We start from the raw sequence: 20,619 nt of genomic DNA, 5'->3' as shown, positions 1-20,619 counted from the left end.
GAGAGAAGCCGCCCGTCGTCTCTCCCAGCCCCGCAGACACATGCAGGATGTCCGGGGAGCGCCGGCGAGTCCTGGTCCAGCTCAACCCGAGTTCATGACGCGCTGGGCGGCCTCGTCATGCGTCTCCTGCCCGAGCCCAGCGCTCAATCCCTCCGGCTCCTCTTCCTCTTCATCTTTGTGATGGGGGTGGCCCCGTCGCCGGTGCTCACAGCCGGCTGTCCAGACAGATGTGTGTGCGACGACCAGCTGGTGGTCCAGTGCGCCGGGCAGGAGCTCACCCAGTTCCCCAATGACCTGCCGCTGGCCACCCGGCAGCTCATCATCTCCAACAACCGCATCGGGGAACTTCCGGCGCTGCAGCTCAACTACCTGTCCGACCTGGTGTATCTGGACTGCAGCAACAACTCTCTGAGCGAGATCTCCGAGTCCACGTTCGGCAACTTGCGCAAACTCGCCTACCTAGACTTGTCTTTTAACATCCTGCTGCAGATCGAGGACCGGACTTTCGGCCCGCTGGCGTCTCTGGTGATGCTCCGGCTGACGGATAACCCGAGTCTGGCTGAGATCCACTCGGACGCCTTCTCGGAGAACATGGCTCTGCAGGTGCTGGACGTGAGCCGGAACAACCTGACCGCGCTGAACATCAGCAGCCTCATCGCTTTGCCCGCTCTGCGCTCTCTGGGGCTCAGCGGGAACCCGTGGAGGTGCGACTGTGACACGGAGGACCTGTGTCTGTGGGTGCAGATCGAGGGCTTCAAATTCCAGGGTGAGTGATCTGAAAGACGCTCACAACTCATGTCTGCACATTTAAACATTAAACCAGTGAAGTAAAGTGTCAAAAACATGTTAAATGTTCTGCCTCTGTCCTTGAGGACACACTGAGTTCAGGTGAACCTCTTCAATGTTTGGCTCTGGAGTTTTCTTTTTGTGTTTAGCATGTTTGTATTGATTTGTCATTAAACCTTATAACATTTCCTACAGCACATATTAGAGTAAATATACGAGAATAGTATAGCTGAGTTATTCAAATATTAACCAATATAAAAGATAGAAACCCACCCCCAACATTCATCCCAGCTTGGCCTTTTAAATCCACATCATCACAGGAATAATTGTCCGGCTCTGGAGTTTTCTATGTCCAGTTTCCTGGCAAGGTAACAAAGTGTCCTTGTGTTTCGAGCCAAAAATGCCCCAAGGTCTTACATACGTTATAAGTTATTTAAGAAGGTAGATCGATAGATATTTTTTCAGATTGGTAGGCTGCTCACACACTCAGTGAGCACACTGCTTAGCCCTTAGAACCAACATTTTGTAGTGGGGACACAAAGAAAAAAAGAGTATTAAGAATATTTTAACCACGTTTCCCTCACTGTTTCTGACTGGAAACTTAAGTTTATAAACTATCCACTTTCCTGCACCAAAGTCCATAGAGAAAATCAGTGATTTTTATCCCATGGGGACAAGGGAGTCGCTGATCTGCTGCTGCCTTGTTTGGTAAGTTTGTGTCTCTGAGGTAAATCAAAATGAAGTATGTCAAACACCAAAGGTGCAAAATAACACATTTTAACTTACAAAAGGAAGCAGCAGTGGATCAACAACACACTTGTGCCATTTTGTTAAAACACTGATTTTCTCTATAGACTTCTGTGCAGGGTGAGTGAGCACTTTACAAATCTTCAAGTTTCCAGTCAGAAAATGCTGTCTAACTGTGAAAAAAGCAGCATATTGAATACCCACTGGTGTGAATACCCTGAATACTCATCCTTTGAAAGCAAGTATCCGTATCACACCAGTTCCTGGCACAGGTGATGCACAGTGAAGTCAGCAATGACTTTATGTCAGAGGGTGGCTTAAACACTTGTGTTTTGCATACAAGCATCTGAATTCTTTACATTTTTGAATTTAAATTGCTGCCAAATCTGTAATCTGGATCAGATCTAGATGAAACTCTGATGGTAGAGAGTGTGATCCTGCACACATAGTCCACATTTCAACATGTAATGAGGACACACTTGGGTGATCACCTAGCCATCTCAAAAAAATCAGATTGAATCGTGAAAAACTGTAGACAGGAAGTCGCTAACATCAACCCACGCTGATGAAAATATAACCTCCTTGATGGAGATTAAAGAAAATGCAGTTTGTCTCTCTGTAGTGGACACACACACCTGCAATCTGAAGCCCAATTTATACTTCTGCGTAAAGTGCTCTGCGTAGGCTACGTAGAGACTCTGCGTCGACGCAGAGACTGTCGAAGAGCCTCTGCGTCGTCTCCGTCTGCACGAAATATTTTTTAAGTGTCCGTCACTCCGTCAAGGGACTACGGAGACGACAAGAGCTGCGATTGGTCCTCAGGACAGGCTGAGCTAAGCTGCTCTGTGCCGGCTCACAGTGCGCTCCGGGCGTCCTGACAGAGGCGGAGCTGATCCCCGCCGATAACGCCGCTGCCAAACTATAAATACGTCATATCTTAACACACACAGCACATGTTTAGACTCTAAATGGCCAATTTCTCGCCTCAAATTATCTTAAAACTGCGTTCCGTGACACAGAAAAGTGAGAAACGGCCACTTTTTCAACAACAACAGTCTTTCTCTCTCTTTCTTTCTCGGACGCCATTGCTCACTGTCGCCAGAAGCACAACAACCTTGCGCAGCGACCCCTACTGATCGGGCGGGAAATTGCAGCGAGTGTCCGTCACCACGCCGCAGAAGTATAAATGCTCGAGGCGTCTCCGTGGTGACGCAGACGGATAACGCATACGCAGTCAGAGAAGTATAATGTGGCCTTAAGCCTCCACTGATAAGTCAAGAGTTCAAGTCCAGCCAGAGGTAATCTGAAGATTTCGGTGTCCCGGCTCAGATCTGCAACACAATCCCCTTAAAATGCCCGTCACGTCTCCATAATGTCTCAAGTTTACCCGTTTATCAGATCGGCTGACTCGTGTTGCGCTCACTTTGCAAACCGACGGTCACTTCAGCTGACCACTCGGTAAACAGAGGGTGTGAAATGACCCCGGGTATGATCGCGATCTTCTCAGTGACAACATGTTTAAGTCATTTGTGCTTGTGACTGTTAGCTGAGCTCAGCTGTGGAGCAGGTGAACTGGCGGTTATGTCTGTAACGGTGAGGCGCGCGTACGTCACTTCTAGCGTCCTGGTCATGTTACTGTTGCTGCTGCTGCTGGTCACTGTCTGTCCACTGAGAGCATGACTGCGTCCTTCTGTACCTGTTTCATGTCTCGTTATTACACACACACACACACACACAGACACACACACACACACACACACACACACACACACACACACATACACACATACACGGTAAACAGGCAAATAGGAAACTATCATTCTTCACAGACAAACGGGGGACTTGTGTTTCTGGTAGTGCTGTCGAACTTTAACAGCGTCAACGTTTACGCACATTAACGCATGAGGCGCTTCCATGACGACTGACCGGAAAAACACGCCTGTGACATCATGTTTTTACGTGACTCCGGATTGTTAAAATGAGTCTGTAAAGTAATGCTAAACTTTAAAAACAGAGGCACACATACGCAGTACACAGGTACGCTGGTTATTTGTAGCGCTGCGCTTTTCGTTTAATAAACAGACAGCTCCAGTTCAACAGTAGGCGCACTAACGGCGCTAAAAGGAGCTGATGCAGCTAACTGGTAAACGGTGCCTGGACTCCGGTGTCGCGGCACGTAAACATGACGTCACGTCTTTTTCCAGTTAGTTGTCATGGAAACATGTCATGCGTTAACCTATTGCACAGCACTGGTTTCTGGTCATTTTTAAATGACAACGAGGGGCCCTGAAAAATGCCCCCTGTTCAAAGTGAGTCCCCTCTTTGTGGGTGTGTAACGACACCGAAGTCCCCTGTTCTGCTGGTTGACGAGTACACACACACACACACAGAGCACAGCATGCACCTGGGAGTGCTGTCACTCCCTCCGCCGTATGCTTTAACCCTTCAGTCCAGATGGTTTATGATGATGCTCAAAAAAGCTGAACTGTTGTGCTCACATTAAGAACAGAGTGTGTGTGTGTGTTCTTGTATGGGTATGTTTGGGAGGACCAAAAAAAATAGCGAGCAAGGACATTTTGCCAAAGTTAGGGTTAGATTTGGGTTACACTTAAGGGAAAAGGGTAAAGCATGCATTTTGTTCTCATTACAAATGCTGCACAAAACTCCTATCAGGGATCCCAGGAATTAGGGATTAAATTGATATATTTTTTTTTTGTTATTGACCCATAGTGAAGGTTGAATTTGCCATACGCTCTCATTGTGCAACACTGACGCCTGAAAAACCAAGACAAGGACACTCACCCTCACTGACTACACAGCTGCCAGCAGGGACACAAAAATGTTATAGCCACCAACTAAAAAGGTTCACCTTTATCAAATCTACCCCTGTGACATCTTAAAAATATACTCACCTCTTTATCTTTAGTGTTAGACGGCTCTTTTAGGCCGAAAAGGGAAGTAATTGCTCATTGGAGTCGTCAAATGTGTTGTTTTTTTGCGGCTTTCATGTTTAAAATCCTCTGTTCCAGTTTAGTTAAAGGTGCCATATGTAAGAATGTGGCCAAAAACGGTAACTACACTCAAATTCAAAATACCGAGGTCTTTTAGGTTTCGTTTTCTGACGTAACTGGCAACCTGTGGTTGCTCGGAAGCTGAGACTCTACTGACTGCAGTGATGTAGACGGCGGTAGGTGGCGCCACATGCCAAAACATGATTTCAAAACATAAACATGATTTGCAGTCTGCAAAAGATTTTTTTAATGCAAATATTTTGTCTGTACTGTTGTTGTTGGTGAGTTCAGTTTGTTATATGAACATTATTCCTGAGTCTCTGTGACATATTAGGAGGATTTTATGGACAGTTGCTTTAGATTTATTACATAATGCACTTTTAAGTGAAATTAACACTAAAAACACTGATTTTCCATAGGGACTTTGGTGTGGAAGAGTGAAACTTTAGTTTAGTTTAGTTTAGTTTAAAGGGACGCAATAAAGGCACAAATATTCCACCTTTACTTTCACAGCACCCGGAAGTCCACTTTAAAACCTATGTACTGAACATAAATTATCACTTTTGCTGTGCTTTTTTTCTCCACATGACCGGCCAGTTTGCACTTATTTCACTTTAAAAAAATCAGAGAGGTGGCACAATAGAAAAACTCCCACACACGAGCCATTGTGCTTTCATCATGTACTCTTCAGTCCTGGCGGATCAGCATGGAATCACAGCTCACACTTTAGAAAGTTGTAAATCTGACCAGAGGAGTTTGAACTCTGCTCCATCTGGAACTAACATTACAGTAACACACACACACACACACACACACACACACACACACACACACACACACACACACACACACACACACACACACACACACACACACACACACACACACACACACACACACACACACACACACACACACACACACACACACACACTCTGTAAATCCAAACCACAGGTGCTATTTTACCAGAGTGAATAAGGTCAAGTTTGTGTGTATGTGTGTGTACTTTTTGCCTTTTTAGGACCTTTTCTGACATATTAACAGACAGGACCACAAGTTGCATCTGATAATATCAAGCAATTACAAACAAATTATAGCCTGACGAGCCAGACCCACATCAAGATGTAGGGTCTGGGAACTCTCCATAGGCAGGGCTCAATCGGAGGGGTGGGATAAACGCTTGTCTTTCAAATTCCCTCTCCACGCAATAGGATAGTGCTACAACCAATCAGAGCAACGGAAATGAGGTGTGGGAGTGCTCTGTGTTTATGTGCTGTTGTGAAGTTTGGTTAAGACATGCCGTAATCAAATGTTGTAATGGAGACATCTTTCAAAGACAGAAGAAAAAAGAAACTGTCGCCGAGAGATTACAACGTGTTGGAGTGGCGATAGGTGACACACCGGCAAATTCGAAACGACTCTGTTAGCGGTGTCTCACCGTTTTGTCGAGACTATAGCGTGACTTGCCGGTGTACTGGAAATGGGTGGAGGACGATAAGGACGTGGAAGCCTCCGCAGCAGAAGGTCGTGCAGATAAAAGAGACCGTGAGTGATATTTCCTGTTCTTTTCGCAAAGAAAAGTTCAACTTTAAATCGTCCAGAGTTGCGCTCAAAGCTTACTTGAAAGAAACTTTTTCGCCAGCGGCAGCCATCTTCCTTGTTTTCGAGTAGCAGAATGCGGAATTCAGTCGCTACTTATGGTCGTCATAACGTTAAGCCCGCCTACCGCGATGTGATTGGGCCGTCCGTTTCTCGATTTCTCAGCTCCTAAGCTCAATGGAGCGTAGCTAGACTGCCCCGCCAGCCAAATTACATTTGCTGCCTCTAGGGGCGTCTAGATTTCTAGGCTAAACAAATTACAACACTTACCAATTAATTCGCTTTGCTATGATATTTGACGCATATGATGCAATATACTTCATCAAAAACACATCTCAGGTTCTTCATGTTTAATGCGTGTCTGTTCCTGGGCTGCGACATTTAATATATGTAATTAATCTATTACTGTTATTACTTTTTGTTTTATGGACCAAACAAATGATGAAAATCATCTTCAGTTGCAGCCACTCATCTTAATCTGTAGCGCAGCAGATGGTCGGTCAATAAAATCATTAACACATTAAATACGTTGAAACTAATGTGCAATAGAACACAATTGCAATGCAGGGTCAGAGGTCATACTGATGTCATGCAGCAAACTGCATATCTCTCCAGTGCAGCGACCGCTTACACTTGCGTGTAAATTCTACATTTATCCCAAAGTAATTTCTTTTACGAAATGGCTTTTTCCACCACGCTCTGGAAACTCCTGAAACTTTCCTGTGCCAGGCACCGAAACATTCTCTGTTAATCTTCAGTACTCGGGGAACCTACATTACCTCTCGTGTTATAATGGAATTTCAGGGTGTACAACGACCCGCTGTGCTCACCGTAGGTCGATTCTGACAAGGGGTTCGGTTAAAATGGCTCCAGTGTTTGGGGGATGGGGAGGATCCTGGCTGCTTGTCAGAGTCCTGAACAGACTCTTTTCGGCAAAGAGCCAACGCAGAGAGATACACAGTGCACATGTTAAATATTCATATATAGATATATAGATATATATATATATCTATATATAAAAAGGATGAACAGAGGCAGGGGGGTTCAAAGAGAGGATGAAGGGAGGAAAGAAAGAAGTCAAGGGATTTAGTTTATCTTTATGGAATGTGATTATTTGCTGAGGAAAAGAGAGGCTTACAGAAAATCGTGTGATAGAAGAATAAAGGAGAGAAAGATGAGAAAGGACGTGGGATAAATCTGTAGCGCGCACCTTCACTAAATAAATACAAATACTAATGTCAGCCACGTTCAAATCGCTGTCAAATGAGTTCATATAAAGCTGATTATCGGCTCCACACGACTCTCTCTCTCTGTATTTCTCTGTAAAGTGGTGTTTGGAGCTCATGTCACATTCACACACGAGAGGTTGTGATTTGTTTTTTACTTCAAGACGAACGGAGGCAACAGCGACCTTGAGCGAGAACAAGTCAGACGGCTGCAAACAGGTGGAAGTATGACTGAAATCGCAAAGAAGCGTGTATGACGGTATTGCACGCTGAAGGTCATTTAAATAATCTTACGTTGTTTCCCACCAGGGCCCATGGTTGGTGTAGTGGTTAGCACTCTTGTCTTTGCAGCAGGAAGACCTGGGTTCCTGGGTTCGAGCCCTGTTTGGAACAATTTCTGGAAACAAGGGCCTTTCTGCAAGGAGTTTGCAGAAACCCCCCCCACGCGACCCTCTGGTGGAGGATAATGCGGTAGATAATGGATGGATGGATGTTTCCCACCAAACAGAGGCCTCAAAAACAACAAAAAGTCAGCAGAAGTTACGCACTGCAGCTTTAAGTCGGATGTTGGCTAACGGCGAGGAGAAAAGAAACAACAGGCTGTTGAACTGTGCCCCAGATCTGTCACTCAAATCCATGAAAACATTCATTATGACAGGGTGCCATCGATTCAATTTAATACAGGTAGGCGATGCATTATTTATCAGGTGGAATGATTCCTCAGATTCCATCTGGTGCGGAGAAGCATATCGAATTCCACCGGCCTACTTGTGTAGTAGAGTCTGCACATATTTTTATGTCTCTCTCTAGCTGACTGTGCGAGAGCGCAAAAAAAAGGATTGATGTGATGCTTGTGTGGGTGCGATGGTGATGTGATCACCTGGGGGCAGCTCCACTGTGTCTGTTCATGTGTGTGTTTGACCAATCCAATATACAAGGGAACTGTGTGTGAAGATGACGGAGCAAAAACTGAGAGAAAGAGATGGAAGGATGTGGAAGAAGAATGGACGGATAAAGACTGAAGGGGAGACGTGAGGAGAGAATAAATGTTGGAGTGTCAGATTTGCACTGAAAAGTGGGAAGCGATAAAGAGAGCATGACTGATAAGACGCAGCAATAGAGGCAACAGGAGGAAAAAAGGGAGCTATTGCTATCTGACCTTCACGCACTTTCTCTTTCTCTCTCTCTCTCCTCTTATCCTCCCTAAGACGGAGAAGGGATCATCGAGAGAAATGATGGAATGTAAAGGAGGATGGTGGTAATCTGACTAATGCCGTATTTTGGAGGAAAGAGAGTGTGAAGGCGTGCGTTATTCAGCCCTAGTGGATGAGATGGAGAAAAAGGTCAGCTATTCTTAGTTGTTGCCAATCCCCGTATGATGCGTTTAGCTCGCTAAATGCTAAATGGTGAGTTATTTGGGTTTCACTGTGAGAGGAGGAGGAGGAGGAGGGGCCTGGATTCATCATCACATGTGGGCTGGTTGTTGCTGGAGTGAATCGCTTGTCAAAGACTAAAGGTCAGGGGTTCGAGTCCCCGGGGGTCACAGTCACCCCGCCGATGTGTCCCTGGCCAAGACACTTAACCCCAAGTAGCTGTGGGTGGTTGTGTTAGCATCGTGTGAATGGGTACGATAGAAAAACACAGAATGTAGATGAGGTTTTTGGGTGAATTGGTGTAAGTTTTCTCAGTGCCCCTATGTCGCATTGGAGGATTATAAAGGAATGTAAAATGACTGTATGTTAAAGAAGAGGTTGAATTCCCACAGACTGTCAAGTAATGGTCCATCAAAGTCTGATATTCAAACTAAAAATACCTCAAAGCTGCTGTCAGCTATGTTGTTTTTTTGGCTAACATTTAGCTAACTTCCTGGTTGCTGTTAGCACTCCCTGCCCTCCTCCTGTCATCACCTCAAATGTAAATAGTACATTGTTTAGTTGCTCATTAGCTTTAACAGATAGGGCACATTTATGCTATTTTCATATTATATTTGATACTATAGTTTTGTCCATTTTACGCTCAACAAAAATGTAAACACACAAAGAAAAACTCGTAGTTATTGTTATGTGTCAAAACAGAGTAATTATCCTAAACTAACAGTACAGCTTAATCAATAAAGTGGCTTTAATTTGCGAGCATTAGGATCAATTTCAAAACAAAAGTCCTGGAGTAATGGCAGGAAGAACACAATGGGGGTCGATGATCCAAGTTTACAAACTTCAATGACGTGAGTGTACACCATTAGCCTCACGCAGAGCGTTACACCGGCGACACATGGATGTCACCAGGTTGTCGATTGCAGGCTGGAATGATCGTGGAATGATTCACATTCAGTTGTGTTGCCACAGCTGTAACGCTCAACCCAGCACTCAGCATGCCAATGGCACACTCCCTCATGGTTTGTGACATCTGTGGTATATTGACAAGTGACAAAAGTCCACATTTTGGTGTGCCCTTTTATTGACCAGACCATAAGGAGTGTCTGTGTACTGGTCACGCATATTGACCACCACTCTGTCATGCTCCATGACTCTCGTGAGTTGAAATACTCAATCTGAGATTATAGTCAATAGGAGTTGCCGAGTGACACTGGACTGCTGGGTTTGAGCAAAACAAATCATTCCATAAACGAATGTATCAAGAATCTGAGCAAATGACATGACATTCTTTTTTTGTTCACCATTTCAAGTTTGTGCGTTTTATATTTTTGTTGAGTATACATCCGTCCATCCCAACCGATATCTCCATCATTACCCTCCGTACCACCATGTGTCTGTTTTAGGTTGGTATGGCCATTTTACGCAATATTTCCTCTACAGGCAGCAACAAACATGGCGACTATTGAAGAGGTTATTTTATTGTACTTGATCCGAAATAGACGATGTATGATATGTTACTCGTTGGTGTTGCCAATGAGGGAGGTTGGTGATGAGCGGCATGTTCAATATTTCCGCACATCCGCCGTGACTTTTGACAACGTGCTTTGCCACAGCATCAGGGAGGAAAAGGAAATCAGATCTGACGGCAAGTTTTAAATGCCCACATCGACTCTTTTTGGTCATGTTGCTGACTCATTGGACTACTGACTCTATACTGACTCCGTAGTATTATTGCTATTGTTTCATCTGTCATCGTTAGTTCCCCTGCAAGGCGCACAATGACGGACAAATTGAAAGTAAAGATGAGATGAAAGGCTCCGTCTGTCTCCGTCTTTTGCTTAGAGTATAAACGGGCCTTTAGACATCTCACAGACGTCTTTACTCCTACAAAACACCAAACAGGTGCTTACTATAGTGTCTCCTGGCAACGAGCGCGAGGCCACGAGGACATCAGACTCCTATCGATCACACAGACGTACTGTAGAGATCCAGACATCTCATGACTCAGTTTGTTTATGCAGCCACGGAGGCAGGGAAAGGTCTCTGCAGGTTTTTAAGCCGTCAGAGTTCACTGCACGCGTTTAAATCCACGGAGAGCGAGCAAACGTATCGCAGGACTCGACAGAGTGAATATACACCTGACGCCGATCATGCTCCCCGCTGTGCTTTTCATGATGACGGAAACAGCAGAAACATTAATCCAAAAATAAAAGCATGTGAAATAAACACGATATTAAAGCTGGTAAGCGTCAGGTTCTGTACCTGATATGAATCACACCACACGAGCCAAATCCGTTCCAATCACTCCATGTTTTTTCTATGCTAATTTTATGGAGCTAATCTACCTCCTCTGTCGCGTCGTTTTTTGCAACTGGAAATTCACAGACGTCACCTGCACCCACGGACACACTGGTGTCAACTCATGTTGTGCTTTATCGTCCTTTTTCCTCTAAATGGGAACATGATTTACAAAACTATTGAAAAAAATTCAAGCTGAGTTCTTTTTGTACTGTAACTGACTGATACTTCCTGGGTGTCACTTTTTAAAGAAGCTGCTGCAGAACCTCAGTGTGTGGGTGATGATGCTGCCCCTGTCAGACCAGGATTTGGACTCGCTTTTCTTGCTGCGAGGCACCGACGTGAACCACTATACCACTGCGTTGTTTCCAGAAGTCAAGGTCAGCTACAGGAGCTGGTGTGGACTGAGAAACACGTGCAAGGGTGCACGGTCAAAGACGTGTTACACATAATTTTGTGGTCTGTGTGAAGATGCGTAGATGCAGTAATGTAAACGCGTTTGTGTCGGCAAAAATCACAATCACAAGGCGTTTGGGTTTGATTAGGGGGTTGGAGGTTAACGTAATGCCTGTGCCGTACCGATTACCATATGCATCAACATAATTAATCTGCTTATAATTAGCTCTGCTCTCAGTTCACAGGAAAAAGGCAGCATCCCCTGCAGGTTAATACCTCACAGTTTTGATTTTCTGAATGTGTATGAGAGCATACTGTGAACATAATGTACACACACATGCACGTGTTTGACGCTGCAGCTTGAAAGAGAAACTGTTGTTGTATTTCCGTCTTTAAACGCTCTGCACTGCACTGAGACTCAGGGGAAAAGTGAGAAAAGTTCATAGAGAAGTCAGCAACGTTTTTTTCAGCGGCGTCTCACTCCTGAACTGGAGGAGACGAGCCTTTCGCTCTCTGTCAGTGATGATCTCAGACAGAAAAACCAGCCTGCTGAATAGATTAAATAGGAAAATCACTGAAGATTTCATTCACATGGCACATCTTTTTCGGGGCTGATGTGTATCGTGGTGTGTGTGGAAAAGCCTTTAAATGTAAATAAGTGTTATCGCTGCAGAAATAAGATGGATCTTAGCACTTCCTGTGTGTACAATTAGGCCACTTTCACACTAATATTAGTGGATTTACCTGGGATTCTTTAAAACCATGTGAACCCAGCAAAAAAGAAAAGAAAAATGCTAGTTACGGGAGAGAAAATCAACTTTAGAGATGCTCCATCCACGTTCTGTTCTCTATGTTGTGAATAAATAGAGAAATCCTGCACTTTTGACTTTTCACTTACACAGATGTGTGACACTGTACTACACTGGTGTTGTGTCGTGTTTAGAGCTGAAACAATTAATCTATTAATCGATTACTATTCTGATAGTCGATGAATCGGTTTCAAGCTTTTTTCATGATTAAAACAAGATTTCGGATTGTTTTAGTTTCTTAAATGTGAATAGTTTCTGCTTTCTTTGCTCCACATAACAAAGAAATCATTAAAAACCCTTTAAGGTACTACTCAACCATTTGGTCGACCACACTTTAAGTCACTATATCTCATTGAAAAACGCATCAAGCTGAACTCACTAACACTAAATTAATGTGACTTGTTCTGAATGTTGTACTTTATGAATTATGCAAACCAGCTTTATTATGAACAGACATCTCAACCATTTGGTAGAGGCCTGTATTTAAAATAATATGGGTCTAATTTAAAAAAAAAAAAAAAAAAGTATATATATATATATATATTTTTTTTTTTTAAAGTATATTTATATGTATATATATAAATATATACATATAAATATATATATTGATTGTCGTTATTGTTATCCTAAGTAAATAAAATAAAATAATAAAAAATGCAAACATCCTTTTGGAGAGAACATTGTCATTTCTGACATTTTATGGGCTGAGAAAATCATCGACCGATTAATCGATGATGAAAATAATTGTTATTTGCAGCTCTAGTTGTGTTATTTTTTTAGCCCCCATGATAATAGGTGAACACTCTTTCTTCAGTTTAATTCCTCTTGTATGCCACTGTAAACCAATTCCCAGGTTCTCTGCAAAAACTGGCCCTATAGGTGATCAATAAGAACATTGCTGCTGTTGCTTTTCTATCACATTACATTATGCAAGTTATCAAGTTTATGCCATAAATTACTTCAGCTTTAAATACACACACATTCTCTAACCCGAGCAGTTGAGTTCCAGCGGTGCGCTCGTCTCCTGCTGCAGTATAATATAATATAATATAAGTGCTGCACATGAAGTTTATGACTGTTTTAATTCTAAAGTGGGATAAGAGCCAGCGCAAGTTAAAATAAGGAAGCTCAACTTGGCCAGAACACACCGAGACACTCAAATCAAAACATTTAAATACATTTTATCCACAGATTTTCAAAAATAATGTGCTTTTAAATCCAGCGACACAAATAAGCACTTACTCCTTGGGGGGGGGGGGGGGGGGGGGGGGGGTTTGGGGGGGGAGATGTTTTGATAAAGCTGACTAAACACTATTATCTTTAAATGAGATGGGGAAATTCCTTATCTGTTGGACGTGTAATACTGACGTAAAAAGAATAATGAAAGCTTCTTTGGAGAAAATGAGGTTTTGGTGAAAAAAACAGGGACAAACACAGAAAATGTCAAGGGCATTCTCTGCCAGAACGATGTGTGAGTGGATTTGCAGCCTGACTGACGGTCGGTGAGAGTGAGAAAAAACACTGAGTGACAAGAAAAAGTCAGACAGCGAGGAGCGGCGAAACGGAGAGTGAATCATCCGCCGCTTTCTCCTTTCTCCTGCTCTCACGTTAAATTATTTTTTTTCTCTTATCTCTAAATTAGGGGAGCCAGTCAAGATTTCTGTCTGCTGAAAACCTCAGAGACTTTTCTCTTCCCGTATGCAAGACTGATTCAAACTTTTTTATCTTGTTTTCTGAGAAATGTTTCGTTGTGATGTGACCTTTACAGGTGCACGTGTATGTCTGATAGTTGTACATCCCTTTGCATTAAGGTTGATAGACTACACTAACTAAGTTAGACTAATGTAGAATATATATTTATTATCCCTGAGGGTCAACAGTAATCACACACATCCAACAGAGGATCAAAATATTAAATCATACTATGCTTTAAACAAGCGAGAGATCATATATTAACAATTCTTACAGCATTAAGGCATATTTGTCATAATACATTAGACGTTGTGAGTCCAGTGATGTGGATTTACCTGGTTTTTATTGTGCAAAGTCAACAATAGGGTTTTAAGTGATTATTTTACCAATCAATTCATCTGTCATTTCTTTCATTATTAATAAATGTGTTGTTCAGTCAATAAAATGTCAGAGAATAGTGAAAACTCAGAATGACATGTTTTGGTTTTTTTTATCCCCAACACAAATATATTCACAGAGGAGAAGAGAAACCAGGAAAAATATTCATATTTAAAGGTGCATTATGTAATAAATCTAAAGCAACTGGCCATAAAATCCTCCTAATATGTCACAGAGACTCAGGAATAATGTTCGTATAACAAACTGCACTCACCAACAACAACAGTACAGCCAAAATATTTACATTAAAAAATTTTTTTTGCAGACTGCAAATCATGTTTATGGTTTGAAATCATGTTTTGGCATGTGGCGCCACCTACAGCCGTCTACCAATCATTGCAGTGAGTAGAGTCTCAGCTGCCGAGCAACCACGGGTTGCCAGTTACGTCAGAAAACGAAACCTAAAAGACCTCGGTATTTTGAATTTGAATGTAGTAACCGTTTTTGGCGACATTCTTACATATGGCACCTTTAAAAAAGGAAAACTAAGAAAACTTGTCTGATTTTTACATTAAAGCTTTGTGAAGCAAGTTATACTATTTGTTTTTAAATTACAGTCTGCATGTCTTGCTGGACATGCTTCATTTTTAACACGTTTTCTTCTTCGTCTCCTGACATAATGGTGTGAGCAAAGATAAGGAGACGGGAGAATATAATTTGACATATTTTGGAGGCTCCAGCGTGTTGGACGACACTCACGGACAGCTAACTGGTCTAAGACAAAGTGTATTTACATGGCTCGGTTCATCTGTTGCTACTGAATAAACTCTTAGCACATCGGCGCTAATCACCATCATGATTATTTACATAACGCTGCACGCTAACTTAATATCTCGGTGCCTCATCATGGTCTCGTCTGTTTTTTCAGCCTGGACGAGGAGAGGAAAGCTGTCAGATAAAAATAAACACAAACAACCATCTGTTCTACGCCGTGTAGTTATGTGGTGGCTGTAATTGTGAACTGTTAGAACGTGGGTTCGATTACTGGCTATATACAAACCATTTCCATTGTATGTTTCATTGGAACAACATTTTCTTTTTTAAATCTAAATGACATTTCTTATTTACTTATGTACTCTATAGGTGAGCATGTCCATGATTTTTGGGGCACTTTTGGCTCAAAAAGAGTAGTGATAACCATTTTTTTGTCATAAATGTGGTTAAATTTGAGCACAAAATCACCTATTAAGCTCTTACCAGGTGCAATAAAGGTTCCTCCTCATGTCAACATGCTGTTTGAGTGGAAAATGAGTCCACCTCAAACTTCATTTATAACTTCAGTGAACGTTTTCCTGAGGCGTTAATAGTCTTAATTGCTAGTTTTGTGTTTTTTTTCTCCAGTAGGAACTAGACGATAGCGAGTGGACACCACTGTGATTTACAGCTTGTATCGTCCAATAGGAGCCAGCATCATCAATCTGCAAACCGTGAATATGGTGCTGGCCACAGTCTCAAGCCTTCAAAATGGATCTTGTTATGGGTGATGTCAGGTCCACGAGTTGCCACAAGTGTGTCCAGAAGACATAAAAACAGCATCAACACAGTGTCTCCTCAAATGTCAAACATTAGGCAACTGGACAAGTTGTATTGGACATGTTTAGTCCACAAATTGGAGGGGAAAAAAACCTTGGTAACGATCATGAACTTTCAATGAACTTCTTCTCGCTCTTCACACAAACTGACGCTGCAGCAGCTGTTCCTGCTGCTATGCCGGTGGATCTCTGGCACGTAGACTTAAAAGAATAGATCATATCGGCCTCTTCCCACCGCCCCTCCCCCCATCACTCATTTCCACACTCAGACCTTTTGGCTTTATCGCTGAATGAGTGCTCTTTAATTAACATTGTTAGCATCAGTGGACAGGACTGCAGCCAGATGAACTGCCTCTCCGCTCTCTCATCCTCTGAGGTCAGATCCACTTCATCTGTGCTGTCCCTTCAGTGTGTGTGTGTGTGTGTGTGTTGTGGATTCTTCTTGGCCTGTGTCAGCTCATGTTTCAGTGACATGATCTTGTCGAGTTGTGCCAACAGCTCTGGTTCTCCTCCTGCCAGCACGTTTCCAAATAGTAAATTGAGTCTTAGGTTGTCCCTCCTTCATTTTGGGCTCATTTCCCCCCGCACTCATGTAGATCCCTCCTGGTTGATCGATGGAGCGTTTGAATGGCTCTTATGGTAAGGCTTTGTGAGCATTGCTGGCCTTAAAGGTGCAGTGTGTACGAATGATTGACATCGTGGGCGTTTTTTACAAGAGCATCAGGACGCCAATTTTGCAAGCTATGTGTAGCTACGTTTTGAGCGTAACATCATTTAAGTCAATCAGGTTTCACTTGTTACTCCCTTTCAAAGCCAGGTGTGTGGCTTTGTCTGGCACATTAAACGGAAAATGCAGGAAACTGGAGAAGGGAACAAGTCTCTGCTGAAGGAGACCGATCACAAGTGAGCAGATCATCTACGGTTGCAGCGAGAATTCTTCACTGAAGGTTAGGATTTACAACCGCATTCATTTAACTGACAAGGAAGTGTGTGTACACTACCGTTCAAAAGTTTGGGGTCACTGGGGTCAATGACCTTATTTTTCAAGGAAAAGCATGTTTTTTTCAATGAATATAACATTAAATGAATCAGAAATACACACTATACATTGTTAATGTGGTAAACGACTATTCTAGCTGCAAACGTCTGGTTTTTAATGGAATATGTACATAGGTGTATAGAGGCCCATTTCCAGCAACCATCTCTCCAGTGTTCTAATGGTATATTATGTTTGTTAAGGGTGTTAGAAGGCTATTGGATGATTAGAAAACCCTTGAAAACACTTGCAATGATGTTAGCACAGCTGAAAACAGTTTTGCTGGTTTTTTGACCAAAGCAAAGTTCTTATTTTGAATAAAAGCCATTTCTTCTAATATTGTCAATGACTTATAACTATATTTCCTATTCATTTTGCTATTCTTTTGATGAATAAAAGTGTGACTTTTAATGGAAAACACACACACAAACCATTGCATAGTGTAGTGCATTGTGAACTAAAATATTGTGACTTTAGACCAGGTTTTTGTTGGCTTTTGCTGCCTCAAGATAGAACTGCACCAACATTTCGCACCAAACCACACCTCATACACTCATACACTAGAAATAAAAGTGCTAAGTAGAACCATATAAGATATAAGGCTTGTCCTCATAGGAGAACCCTTTCTGGCTCCAGGTAGAACCTTTTAAAACCCTTTTTAAAACCCTTTATTCAGGGAAAGGGTTTTTCAGAAGCTTATGGTTCCAGGTAGAACCTCAGCCTTTGCAGAAGGACCCATTTGGAACCCTTATTTCTAAGATTGCATGTGTGCCACAGAAACTATGTCAGAGAGATGTAAACACTCTTTCAACACACTGCCACTGTTTACGTGAGTAGAGCACTTTTCTCTGTCATTTCATTTCTCTTCTCTCCGCAATTGTTTTCCCTTCCTTCGTTCTCCATCTCTTCTTTTACATGCTCCCTTTCTTCCATCTTGAAAAGTGCCATCTCAGTCCGCGCTTGTCTATCTGTCTCTGTTGGCGCTCTCATCTCTTAAATTGCTCTCTGCTCGAAGGGAGAGACAGAGACAAAAAAAAAAAAAAAAAGTCCTTTTTTTGGAGAGCGCAATTAAGAATGCACGGGAAGTGACGGGGAGACGAGAGATGGAGTCAGATGAACTGATAGAAAACAGCACTAATTTGTGCCTGTCCTCTGCTTGTGTCTGATAATTCATCCATCAAATACATTCAAAGCTGCACCCCCAATACACCCCCTCCCTTGTTTGAGCACTCAGCATTTACACTAATTAATGTACACTACGTGAGGGTACTGTATATGCTAATGCCGCAGTGTCACTGTAGCAGAATGGGGAGCATTCAGGCATGTTTGAAGCCAGGCACGGCAACAACGGAATCCTAATTCTGACTCTGACCTTTGACCTCTGTTGAGAATCCAGGATCCAGTGGCTTGAACAAACTCTGGCCCACTGTGAAGAAGACTTTCTGGGCTGCTGCCGAGTGATGTGTCAGTGTATAATGATGGTGAGGTGCATGATGAGGGGGTGGGAGATGTGTCAGCGGCTCACAGTCAAATCTGGTCACCTTTTGGTGTGTGTATGTGTGTGTGTGTATGTGTGTGCAGCATAATAATGTCGCCATGTCCTCGACACCATTGCTTAGAGGAAATCTATAAAGTCTCTCGGGGTATTTTATCACAAAGGTTATCACTGAATTAACAACATGCCTCTTTAGGACATTTTTCTGGTGTAAACATTGACCTTGGCAGGACCAGTTGTCCTCATGGGTCATCGTCCAGATCCTGAGGCAGAACCTCATTTCTGAGGAACTGATGAAGTTTAGGACTAAGACTTGAATCATGGTTATAGGTTAACCATGATCATTTGTTCAGACTGTCCAAATGAAATGAAGTACAGTGTCCTCAGAAAAATAGCTGTGTTAAATTACTTAACGTACTTAAGGAACCAGGGTATCCATTAATGCGGTTCACCTGAAGTTTACATGCAAGGCCCATGCAAGCTTTTTCTACTTCATCGGCCCTGGATCAGAGGGGGAGCGGGTCATCTGCCAAACAGAAGGTCGAGGGTTTGATGCCCAGCTCTAGTAATCTAAATGTGCCAGCTAGCAGAATGTTAATAAGTACGATAGATGGGTGATAGAAGAAAGACAATGTAAATGTGCTATATCAATGTATCAATTCCACCATGTGTCATCTCTTCTCGTTCTTCCTAACACTGTCATTTTTGCCGCTTTCATCGCTCGTCCTTGTCTGCGTTGACGTCCTAGTAGATCAACCTGACCTTCGTTTATCGTAAAGAGATCAGTCTCTTCCTATTATTCTTCTCACATATTATGCAAAAACAACTTTTTCATCATTGTAATACTTATATTTGGGACTCTGGAGGCCGTATTAGGAGTAGGCAAAGTGTGAAAAAAGATGACTCAGTCATGTTTTTGTGGTCCTCCTCAGTTTAAGTACAGGAGATAAAACACGCGATGTTGACATCCGCGCTCATTGCTACGTCACAATGAGACATTCCTGGAATTGTTGTCTCACAGAGCTCCGCTTTGTCCCTCAATAGTATCTGGAAGAGCAGTAGTCTGCGAAGTGTTCTATTCTTGGCTGCACAGTGCACCACAGAGTTCTACACAAACTTCCAGCCTCGGAGGATTTACGTGTCCAGCGGATATGTTTAATATATGGCGGCAATCATGATGGCTTTTCCAAATGCTAACTGCTGTTAGCTGCCAGAGCCTCAGTGACGCTGACGTAGTTTCCTGTGTCTCATTTGCATTTAAAGAGACAGGCACTCAAAAACGAGCGTTCTGAACAGGGCTGTTTTGGGTGATTGAACTGCTGTGGTGCTTCATCCTTATGGTATTTTGACCAAAGCATGTCACAGACATGTTCATTAGGACACTAGGGAACTAGGTTAACTAGGAGAAATAGGGTATAATATGTCTACGTTAAAGCATCAGCAGATTTCGTCATAGTTAACGCCTCGTTCTTGTTTCATTATAGTTTTAGCCAACTAAATGAACAGCTGACAGCTGGCAGGGAGTGACTGTGACCTCTGCTATTTGACGAAACACCCAAACTGGTTGCTTGATTTGCCTGTGAAATATCTCTACTGATCCACTCTATCCTCACTTTCAGATGAGGGCCAGACGGTCTGCCACAGTCCCCCAGAGCTGGCAGGCCAGCGGTTGGCGGAGGTTGGCATGCAGCTGCGGGCAGACTGCCACCAAGGCCTGGGCTACTGGGACTACCTCTTCTTCATCGCCATTGGCTTCGTCATCTTCTCGGCTGGCACGGTGTCAGCGTGGGTGATGGGAGTGCTCATGGTGCTCTACGAGCGCTACAGCAAGCGGAAGGGCGAGCAGCTTGACAGCGACGACGAGGACGATAGGGGAGGGATGGGCGGCGGCGGAGGTGGAGGAGGTGGTGGCAGCGATGGAAACCAGGGGAACGGGGATCTGAGTAAGCCTGGCATGCAGGTGTGACACTCTGATGCGAACGGGACGAGAAAAGAAAACGAGGGAGAGGAGGAGGAACCAGGAGTGACAAGACTCTCTCTGAGACCAAAGGCAATGAACCAAGATCTGACCGTCTCTCTTTGCTTTTGATTTAGATTGTGGCAATACGCTCTTCTTCATATCGGGCTGAAAGTCAGTGTGTGTGCGTGTGCGTGTGCGTGCGTGTGTGTGAGCGAGAG

The 20,619-nt window shown here is 43.1% G+C and overlaps 1 protein-coding gene across 1 annotated transcript; it reads left to right on the top strand.

Annotated features, from left to right (window-relative positions):
• Window positions 1-92: 92 nt before the first annotated feature.
• Window positions 93-20,407, top strand: lrrc52 (leucine rich repeat containing 52; the record flags this gene model as incomplete). Its single annotated transcript, XM_083887491.1, has 2 exons — window positions 93-766; window positions 20,061-20,407. Exons 1-2 carry the CDS (start codon window positions 118-120, stop codon window positions 20,405-20,407), a joined length of 996 nt encoding a protein of 331 aa, XP_083743617.1. The 5' UTR covers window positions 93-117.
• Between the last annotated feature and the right edge of the window lie 212 nt (window positions 20,408-20,619).

Source organism: Microchirus variegatus (assembly GCF_963457635.1).
Source record: "Microchirus variegatus genome assembly, chromosome: 4".
Lineage (NCBI taxonomy): Eukaryota > Metazoa > Chordata > Actinopteri > Pleuronectiformes > Soleidae > Microchirus > Microchirus variegatus.
The sequence above is the reverse complement of the archived record's forward strand: the minus strand, read 5'-3'. Positions and strand labels throughout refer to the sequence as shown.